Genomic DNA, 10,481 nt, shown 5'->3' on the forward strand with positions numbered 1-10,481 from the left:
CAGGATGGTCTCGATCTCCTGACCTCGTGATCCGCCCGTCTCGGCCTCCCAAAGTGCTGGGATTACAGGCTTGAGCCACCGCGCCCGGCATGTTTTATATTTTTTAGTAGAGATGGGGTTTCACCGTGTTAGCCAAGATGGTCTTGATCTCCTGACCTCGTGATCCAACCGCCTCGGCCTCCCAAAGTGCTGGAATTACAGGCGTGAGCCACTGTTCCTGGCCCTGAGGCTCCATTTCTAAAAAATTTTTTAAGTTGGCCGGGCATGGTGGTGTACACCCTTAGTCCTAGCTACCCAGGAGGCTGAGGCAGGAGGACCGCTTGAGCCCAGTAGTTCAAGACTGCACTGAGCTATGATGGTGCTGTGCACTTCAGCCTGGGTGACAGACTGAGCCCTTATCTCGAATAAATACATTGATAAACAAATAAATAATAATAAAGATAGGTAAAAATCAAGGCTAACAAGAAAAATGCCTAAATAGAGGGGTTGAGGATACAAGGGAGGCAGGAGTAATGAGTAGAATGAGGGCCCTGAGGAGGCAGGGTGGATGGATGCAGAGCTCTGGTAGACGGCTAGAGGAGAGGAGAAGGATGGGTGTGAATAGAGATGATGAAAGAAGAGGAGTATGACAGCATTCTTACCTAATGGCCTGTAACTTTCTTTGTTAAACCCAAAAGTAGGTCGTCTGAGAACAGATGGAAGAGGTGGGAAGGTAAGGAGCTTGGAATTGTAGACTTCACAGGTGGGATGGTGCTAGCCAGTCACAGATTTGGGGTGTGGGTCTTGGGTGTGAAAGCTGCATTGGTTGGAGATGAAAGCTGGAGGTCGCTGGAGTCTGCATTCCATGTCTGTCCTCTGTGCGCCAACAGAACCTGGGATATATCCCATCAAAGCTCTCTCCACTGTTCGTTAAAATCACCTTTTTGCTTGTCTCTCTGCCCTGCCAGTCTGTAAGCACCCGAGGGCAAGGTCTATGTTTGTCACGTTAGCCGATCCCAAGCCCAGTGCTTGGCTCAGAGTTGGCACCTGGGAATCTGTTTAATTAATTAATGTGCAGAGCTAAGGAAATTAAAGTGCGCATTCTGAGCACAGTATGTTGGATGTCAGTTTAAATAACACTTACTGAGTGCCCGTGATTTGCCAGAGACCATGCTAGCCACCCAAACTACAAAGATGGAGCACATTGATGTTGAAATTGCCTAGTGACTCTTGAGTAAACAGGAAGGCTTACGTGTCGAAGTCATTGATCAGCACTGAGGCAAGGTAGAAAGGGAAAGACAGACGGCCTGACCTCAGAGGAGGAGGAAGGGTTCAGGAACGGTCGTAGGGATTTAGAGAATGGTGTTTGTGGTGTAGGATAGTGGGCAGCCCCCTTCCTGATTTAGAAGCAGCAGCATGGGTTGAGGCAAGGGGTGGGGTGGGGTGGCAAGTTTCACTTGGGGCCGAATTTAGATGGAAATTCTTTGGCCTGAAATGTTTGAAATTTTATCCTCAGGTAGTAAGGAACCATTGAAGAGTTTGAAGCAGGGTAATCTGTCAGATTTGTACTTTTAAAAATCTCACATCAAAGCCTGGCCTGGTGGCTCACACCTGTAATCCCAATACTTTGGGAGGCTGAGGCAGGAGGATTGCTTGAGCCCAGGAGTCTGACACCAGCCTGGGCAACAAAGCAAGACCCCACCTCTACAAAAAATAAACAAATATAAAAATTAGGTGGGCATGGTGGCATGCACCTGTAGTCCCAGCTACTCAGGAGGCTGAGGTGGGAGGATCACTCGAGCCCAGGAGGTTGAGGCTGCAGTGAGTTATAATCATGCCACTGCATTCCAGCCTGGGTGACAGAGCAAGGCCCTGTCTCAAAAAAAAATAAAATAAAAATAAAAAGACTCACATCACCGCGGAGTTTAGGCTGGGGCAAGCCTGAAGACCAGTAGGAGGCTGTTACAGTAATCCATATGAGGAACAGTGGTGTGAAACTGAAATAGTGGCAGTGGAGGTGAAGATAGATAGACTGATCTCAGGGAGATTTAGGACATATAATTGGCAGGAGCTGGCAACAGTTCAGATGAGGGCAAGGGAGAGGAATGAGTCAAAGACAACTTTTGGCTGGCTAGGAGGGTGGTGACCCAAGCACTGAAATAGGACCAATGCAGGGCAAGGGGCAGGTGTGAGTTGATGAGCTCAGTTTGGGACCTGTTGACTTGAGGAGCCTGTGACACATACCAATGAAGAGTCTGCCAGTCACTTAAGTACATAAAGAGATCTGGAACTCAGTTGGGAGGCCCAGACTGAGGAGACGGATTTGAGAGTCGTGTGCCTATAGATGTAATTTGAAGTGATGGGGTGAATGAGGTCATCCAGGGATTACAAAGCATGAGAAGAGAACTGAGAATGGGAAAACGACCTGCAAAGGCAGTATCCTGCAAAGGCGACTGAGGATTCAGAGAGTCTGGAGTAGAACCAGGGGAGACTGGGGTTAGGGAAAGAGTTCTGAGAAGAGTCAGAGTCATTCACAATCCATCAGAGACCGAGCACGGTGGGACGGTGAGCTAACCACTACATTTGACAACAGGAGATTATTGGTGACACCTTGGAGCACAGAGGAGAACAGGATCCATGCCCTTGGCTTAGTGGGGGAAACCCTGGACTTTGGAGTTATATACAGATCCCATTCCTATCCCTGTTTAGCTTTGAGACCTTCAATAAATGAGCAAACCCTTCTAAACCTTAGTTTCTTCGTCTGAAAATTGTGGATAATGATGACCTCCTGAGGATCTTAAGAGGATTAAAAGAAAGAATATAGGCCGGGTGTGGTGGCTCACACCTGTAATTCCAGCAGTTTGGGAGGCCAAGGTGGGAAGATAGCTTGAGGCCAGGAGTTTGAGATCAGCCTAGGCAACACAGAGAGACCCTATCTCTATAAACAAAAACAACCACAGAGAGAGAGAGAGAAAGAGAGAGAGTATGGTGTATGGATAGCTCTTATTCAACACTCAAAAAATGTCAGTTTCTTCTCCCTGCCTTCATTCCGTCTCCCTTCACCAGGAAAGACAGCTAACATCCCTTTTTCCGTAGCAGTCAACAAGCTTAGATACAAAATTTATCCCAGCAACTGACTCTTGAAATTGACACATTTTTCTGTTTTTTCCATTGTTTTCATTTTATTAATTATTTTTTAAAATGGTAGTTAATGGGTCTTTTTTTTTTTTTTACCCTCATCAAGCTTACTATTAAAGAAAAGTTGAGATAAATAATACATGGCTGGAGGCTCTTAACTAAATATACTTAATGTCTTTTATCTCCCCCTACTTCTCAAAAACCTCAGTGACATAACCCCGCTGAAGAAATATAAAAAGGCATTCAGTCACAAAAGTTCACAGAAGGAGGCAACAGGAGATGAAAGAATTCAACAAATATTTGGAAAGTAGAAGGCAGGTGCAGGGAGGTTAACCGACTTGAAGCAGAGGAAATTGCAAGCAAGTGCCAAAAAGAGGAGCTTACCAACACGAAACCAGCCAATTCAGCCAGTTTGAGCTCTAAGAGGCTTAATGATTGAAAGCACAAATTACCACCGAAGGTCAGAAATGAGGTATGGAGCCCAACCTAGGGGAATTCACTGACCTCTGTGTACAGAGCACTTCGCCTGCACTCCAGACCCTCAACCGCCAAGAAAGAAATGACTCTAAACTCTCTTGCTGCATGAAGAGGAAGGAAGTTGGACTCTGTAGGCCTCCTTGCACAGGGACCTCAGGCAGAGTTTGAAGGGCAGGAATGAGACATAGAGTGGAAAACTGATCAGCAGAGGGAAGGTCTACACACAGCATTGCGTGAGCCCTTCCCCCACCTGACTCCCAACATGCCACGGCGAGGTGTCTGTAACAGCACCCCTACTCTCTCACCCTCCCTGGGAAAGTAGGAAAGTCTTCTCCAGAGACCCTGATATCTCTATGAGGGGGTTAAAAAAAAACCCTCCACTGTCTGACATTTATGAATTCCCCAGTGAGAAGACTAGTTGCCTAATAAATATCCAAACACTGAAGGATACAGTGATTTAAAGAGCCCACCAAGGGCTTACTATAGTAAATGAAAAAAGACCTTCACCAAAGCATATCATCATACAACTTCAGAAAGATTTCAAAATCATCAGGAGTGGAAAAAAATAGACAAAGGCACAGGAATCAGAATGACTTCACATTTCTCATCAGCAACAGCAACTGGGGAGGGTAAACCTGAGGGAAGCTTTTATTTATTTATGTATTTATTTTGAGACACAGTCTTGCTCTGTTGCCCACGCTGGGGTGCAGTGGTGGGATCACAGATCACTATAGCCCCAACATCTTGGTTTCATTCGATCCTCCCACCTCAGCCACCTTAGCCTCCCAAGTAGCTGAAAGTACAAGTGTGTGCCACTGTACCAGGCTAATTTGGGGGTGGAGGGATGGAGGTCTCACTGTGTTGCCCAGGCTGGTCTCAAACTCCTGGGCTCAAGTGATCCTCCTGCCTCAGCCTCCCAACATACTGGAATTATAGACATGAGCCACCACATCTGGCTAGATAGCTTTTTTTGTTTTTTTTGGAGACAGAGTCTCACTCTGTCACCAGGCTAGAGTGCCAGAGAGTGCAGTGGCACAATCTGGCTCACTGCAACTTCCACCTCCCGGGTTCAAGCGATTCTCCTGCCTCAGCCTCCCAAGTAGCTGGGACTACAGTTGCGTGCCACCACGCCTGGCTAATTTTTGTATTTTTAGTAGAGATGGGGTTTCACCATGTTGGCCAGGATGGTCTCAAACTCTTGACCTCATGATCTGCCCACCTCAGCCTCCCAAAGTGCTGGTATTACAGGCGTGAGCCACCGCACCCAGACCAGATAGCTTATTTCTTATACGGAGTTATATACCCAGCCAATCCAACATGTGGTCAAAAACGATATTTTTAGACCTTCCAAGACAAAACAAGGGAGTACATAAAGAAGGAAGAAGATGTGAGAGCCAGGAAATGGGCATCCATCAAAAAACTCGGCAAGAGGAAATCCCAAGACGACATTTACATACCAGCCTTAGTGAGCAACCAGTCTAAACTATAGTAGAAAGAGATCTGTGGGACAGAGGTTTCCAGGAAAAGATGGAATTAATCAGTTACGAATTGAACGTTTGGAAGAATAATCACTACATATTTGGAACATTTGGAAGAAAATAGCCCTTGGTACTTCAAACCAAACAATAGAAAAAACGAAATGACAATTATTAACTCCAGATAAAACCAAACTGTAAGAAAAAAATGTAATAGTAGTTTGCTACTTGAGTGAAGAGTTTATTTACTTGATCAATCATGTTAATATGCCCGGCGCAGCGGCTCACACCTGTAATCCCAGCACTTTGGGAGACCAAGGCAGGCAGATCACTTGAGCTCAGGATTTTGAGACCAGCCTGGCCAGCACAGCAAAATCCCGTCTCTACTAAAAATACAAAAATTAGCCAGGTGTGGTGACACATGCCTGTAATCCCAGCTACTCAGGAGTCTGAGGCAGGAGCATCGCAGGAACCTGGGAGGCAGAGCCTGCAGTGAGCCGAGATCATGCCATTGCACTCCAGCCTAGGTGACAGAGTGAAACTGCATCTCATAAAATAGTAATAATAATAATGTAAACACTATGGATTTAACTGTAAAGTATGGGAAATTATGTTGGAGGATAGAAAGAGAAAAAATGGGAGTTAGAGTGGAGCAATCAAACTGATTCCTCTGCTGGGCAAGGTAGCATGCACCTGTAGCCCCAGCTACTCAGGAGGCTGAGGCAGGAGGACTGCTTGAGGCCAGAAGTTTGAGGCTGCATGCAGTATGCTATGATCATACCTGTGAATAGCCACCGCACTCCAGGCCGGGCAACATAGTGAGACCCCATCTCAGAAAAAAAAAAAAATGAAGACCTAATTCCTCAACTACCAGAATGATAAATACATAAATATTACCTAAGGTTGATACATCGAATGATAGCAGTGTATTAGTTTGCTAGAGCTGCCATAACAAAGTGTTATAGACTAGATAACTTAAATGACAGAAATGCATCATCTCACAGTTCTGGAGGCCGGAAAGCTGAGATCAAGTTGTCACAGGGTTGATTTTCTCTGAGGCCTCTTTCCTTGGCTTGCAGATGGCCATCTTTTCCCTGTGTCTTCACCTGGTTTTCTCTCTGTGTGTCTGTATCCTAATCACCTCTTCTTATAAGGACACCAGTCATATTGGATAAGGGCCCACCCTAATGACATAGTTTAAGCCTAATTTCCTCTTTAAAGACCATAGCTGCAGTTACAACCACATCCTGAGGTACTGGTGGTTAGGACTTCCACATAGGAATTTGGGGAAAACACAGTTCAGCCCATAACAAGTAGTATAAGCTCGTTATTTGGAAATACAAGGGTAAACAGCAGAAGAAATAGCCAAAAGAGTTTAAAGTGGCCTCTGTGAGGAGAGACTGGAGGGCAGCAAGGGCTGAGGCAGGTGCTATTACTATTTGATTTTTTTCAAAATAGCAAGTGGCGGAGCTGAGCCTTGAACCCAGTCTGACTCCACATCTCATGTTCTTCCACTCTCCCCCAAGCGTAGGAGCTCCTCCAGGGCCCTGCAGTGCCGTATTCATCTCTGCGTCTCCCATGGTACCTTACACAGAGCCACGTGATGGGCCTTCAGCACATACATAAGATTTACAGCTACATCACAGTGACTTTTAAAGCTGCCATTTGTTGATGCTTCTTTTCCTGTCTTCAAAGAAGATAGAGGAGACTGAGGTCCAAGGAAACATGGAGGAGCCGTAATGTGGAGTGCCCTGCTTAGAGTTCCCTGCCTTTGGTGTCCTGGAATCGCTGGGTGCATCTCTGATAGCACATTGAGTTTTGATACTAGAAAGGGTCCATTTAAGGCAGGGTAGGGGCACAGGATGCTTTCCTGCCTGATAAAGCTAGTGGTGGTGTCTCAACCCCACCTCCCTGGGGTCTAGAACAGATGTTCACCCCATTTTCTTGATGTCAGTTTGGCCGTTGAAGGCAGCCAGAGCCTCCCTAAGTTACTCTCAGACTTAGGACTGCAATGGCATTCACGGTGATTGATGCATGATCTCATGAGGGGGTTTGTTCATTTTTGTGTTTAGGTTGGTCTGCAGTCATTCACCTGGTTCTTAAGTCCAGCTAGATTTCGTGGTTGTCTCCATCCCAGAGGCTGCGTGGACGCCCTTCTGGAAGCACACATCCCGTGTCCTCTGGGGAGCAGTAGAGGTTGGTGTGTATGTATGTCTGTCTCCGCATGCCTCAGATTATTGCTTCCTAATAAAATTCTGATAGCTGGGCCCCATCAATATCTCAAATACATGTGAGGAAACGTTAATTTAGAATCAATTTTAGGATGTTTCAGACTGTAAAGTCCTTTTAACTAGATCTCTGGCAAAGATGTAGAAGCACTTTATGGGACTGTAAATTTCATGTTGAACAGTCTTCGTGAAATACACATCTCTCCTACACACAAGCTGTTCTCTCCATATCAATCATGGCCCCTGCAAGTAATGTTTCACAAATATTCTGTAAATCACAGAAAACCCCATGATAATGTGAAATATGACTTTCACTTGTCTGTTAGACAAAAGAATCGCACATGCCTCTCTCCCATCAGCACTAACATTTGTTATGGATAATAACACTTTCAATCACAACTATTTTTGGAAAACGGGTTTATCTTAAACCTTCCCTCCCCCACTGAAAACACTCTCCCAAGGACACAGACTCCTACAAACCACAGCCCATTAATCCGACTATGGAATGGGAACTTTTTCTTCCCACTAACTTTTTTTTAAGTTGTTTTTAAGAGTTAGTGTAAAAGCCCGAGGTACAGGCCGGGCACGGTGGCTCAAGCCTGTAATCCCAGCACTTTGGGAGGCCAAGACGGGCGGATCACGAGGTCAGGAGATCGAGACCATCCTGGCTAACACGGTGAAACCCCATCTCTACTAAAAATACAAAAAAAAAAACTAGCCCAGCGAGGTGGCGGGCGCCCGTAGTCCCAGCTACCCAGGAGGCTGAGGCAGGAGAATGGCGTGAACCCGGGAGGCGGAGCTTGCAGTGAGCTGAGATCCGGCCACTGCACTCCAGCCCGGGCACAGAGCAAGACTCTGTCTCCAAAAAAAAAAAAAAAAAAAAGTCCGAGGTACAAGGTTAAGGAGCACTTTAACTTAGGTGATTGGCGTAAGAGGGAGGCCATGTCTCTCAAGACCTCAGGCCTCTGACCCTGTATGAAGTAAGCCACAAGAGAGGCCCAGATTTTTTTTGTTTTTTGTTTTGTTTTGTTTTTTGGGTTTTGGGTTTTTTTAAACAGAGTCTTACTCTGTCGCCCAGGCTGGAGTGCGGTGGTGCAATCTCGGCTCACTGCAACCTGCCTCCCAGGTTCAAGCGATTTCTCCTGCTTCAGCCTCCCAAGTAGCTGGGATTACAGGTGCCCGCCACCACGCCCGGCTAATTTTTTGTATTTTTAGTAGAGACAGGGTTTCACCACGTTGGCCAGGCTGATCTCAAACTCCTGACCTCACATGATCTGCCCTCCTGGGCCTTCCAAAGTGTTGGAATTACAGGCATGAATCACCACGCCCAGCCTTAGCAAGCACTTTTATCTCAGCTGGATACTGTGGTCTTTTAGTTGCTGGCATCAGTAGAGAAGCCAAAGAGCTAAAATTGTAGTTCTTAAAGAGCAGATTTCTTAATCCCATTACACTCCAGCTAGAGCCTCCCTGTTCAAGCAGCAGATGACCAGTCCTAGAGCATATTTTGCACATAACTACACCCATGTGCGTGATAGAGCCACACCCTGCCTTCAGTTGATTGCTAGAAAAATAATGGAGTTGCATGATTCTAAACATTCCGGTAAACTGTCTGTTTTCCCTCCCTCTGTAGCCAACTTCAGGACTGATTGATCATGACTTCTATAAAGGAGCAGGCAGCAATTAGCAGGCTCTTAAGTTTTTTACAGGAGTGGGACAATGCTGGCAAAGTCACAAGGAGTCATATCCTTGACAAGTTTATTGAAACCAACCAAGGCAAGACTGCCCCTGAACTGGAGCAGGAGTTTTCCCAGGGAGCCAGTTTGTTCCTGGTACGCTTGACCACCTCGCTTAGAATCACGTATCCTTTGCCGAACAGAAAAATAAAAAAAAATTAGGCACCGGGCACAGTGGCTCAGGCCTGTAATCCCAGCACTTTGGGAGACCGAGGTGGGCAGATCACAAGGTCAGGAGTTCGAGACCAGCCTAACCAACATGGTGAAACCCTGTCTCTGCTAAAAATACAAAAATTAGCTGGGCATGGTGGCAGGTGCCTGTAATCCCAGCTAATCAAGAGTCTGAGGCAGGAGAATCACTTGAACCCGGGAGGCAGAAGTTGCAGTGAGCCGAGATCATACCACTGCCTTCCAACCTGGGTGACAGAGTGAGACTCTGTTTCAAAAAAAAAAAATTAGGCAACCTTCAAAATGAAAAGGAGAGGAGATTGTCAAAGGAGTTTTCTCTTGATTATAATATTTTAGAACAGGACATCTGGTGTTTAAAAAAGGGTGATAAAAAAAATCCTTAGAGTCAAGAACTCTCTCAGCTTCCTGTCTTCCCAACCTACGATTTTATCTTCTTTCTCACCCCTAACCTCTTTTGCTACCATCAGAGTTGAAGTAGGTATACCTTCTGTCTAGGGCTAATCCTCTATTTGTACTGCACTTGAACCCCTTCCTATCTCCTTATTCTTTCTCTCCTATAGCTTTCACCTTTGCCTCATAACCAGCATTTTTTCAGCATGTATATATGCTGAAATATCTTCTACTTTGAAAAATAAAATTGAGGCCGGGCGTGGTGGCTCAAGCCTGTAATCCCAGCACTTTGGGAGGCCGAGACGGGCGGATCACGAGGTCAGGAGATCGAGACCATCCTGGCTAATATGGTGAAATCCCGTCTCTACTAAAAAAAAAAAATACAAAAAACTAGCCGGGCGACGAGGCGGGCGTCTGTAGTCCTAGCTACTCGGGAGGCTGAGACAGGAGAATGGCGTGAACCCGGGAGGCGGAGCTTGCGGTGAGCTGAGAGCCTGCCACTGCACTCCAGCCTGGGCGGCAGAGCAAGACTCCGTCAAAAAAAAAAAAAAAAAAAAAAGAAAAAGAAAATTGAATCCCTGTTTCAAATCTATATTCCACCCAACCCCAGTTTCTGCCCTTCATGGTGAAGCTTCTTTGTTTGTTTGTTTGTTTGTTTGTTTGTTTGTTTGAAACAGAGTCTCTCTCTGTGGCCCAGGCTGGAGTGCAATGGCTCAATCTCAGCTCACCACAACCTCCGCCTCCCCAGTTCAAGCGATTCTCCTGCCTCAGCCTCCCGAGTAGCTGAGACTACAGCCATGTACCACCACACCTGGCTAATTTTTGTATTTTTAGTAGAGACAGGGTTTCACCATGTTGGCCAGGCTGGTCTC

General features: G+C 46.1%; 1 protein-coding gene across 1 annotated transcript in view; it reads left to right on the top strand.

Moving 5' to 3' along the window:
* Positions 1 to 10,481, top strand: part of LOC105515345 (chromosome unknown open reading frame, human C1orf228) — a 56,163-nt gene that overhangs the window by 9,171 nt on the left and 36,511 nt on the right. The window contains exon 2 of the mRNA XM_011947143.1: positions 8,928 to 9,155. Coding sequence (XP_011802533.1) covers positions 8,950 to 9,155 — 206 coding nt within the window. The 5' untranslated portion in view covers positions 8,928 to 8,949. The remainder of the gene's footprint in view (positions 1 to 8,927; positions 9,156 to 10,481) is intronic.

Source organism: Colobus angolensis, unplaced genomic scaffold, assembly GCF_000951035.1.
Source record: "Colobus angolensis palliatus isolate OR3802 unplaced genomic scaffold, Cang.pa_1.0 Scaffold106, whole genome shotgun sequence".
Classification (NCBI taxonomy): domain Eukaryota; kingdom Metazoa; phylum Chordata; class Mammalia; order Primates; family Cercopithecidae; genus Colobus; species Colobus angolensis.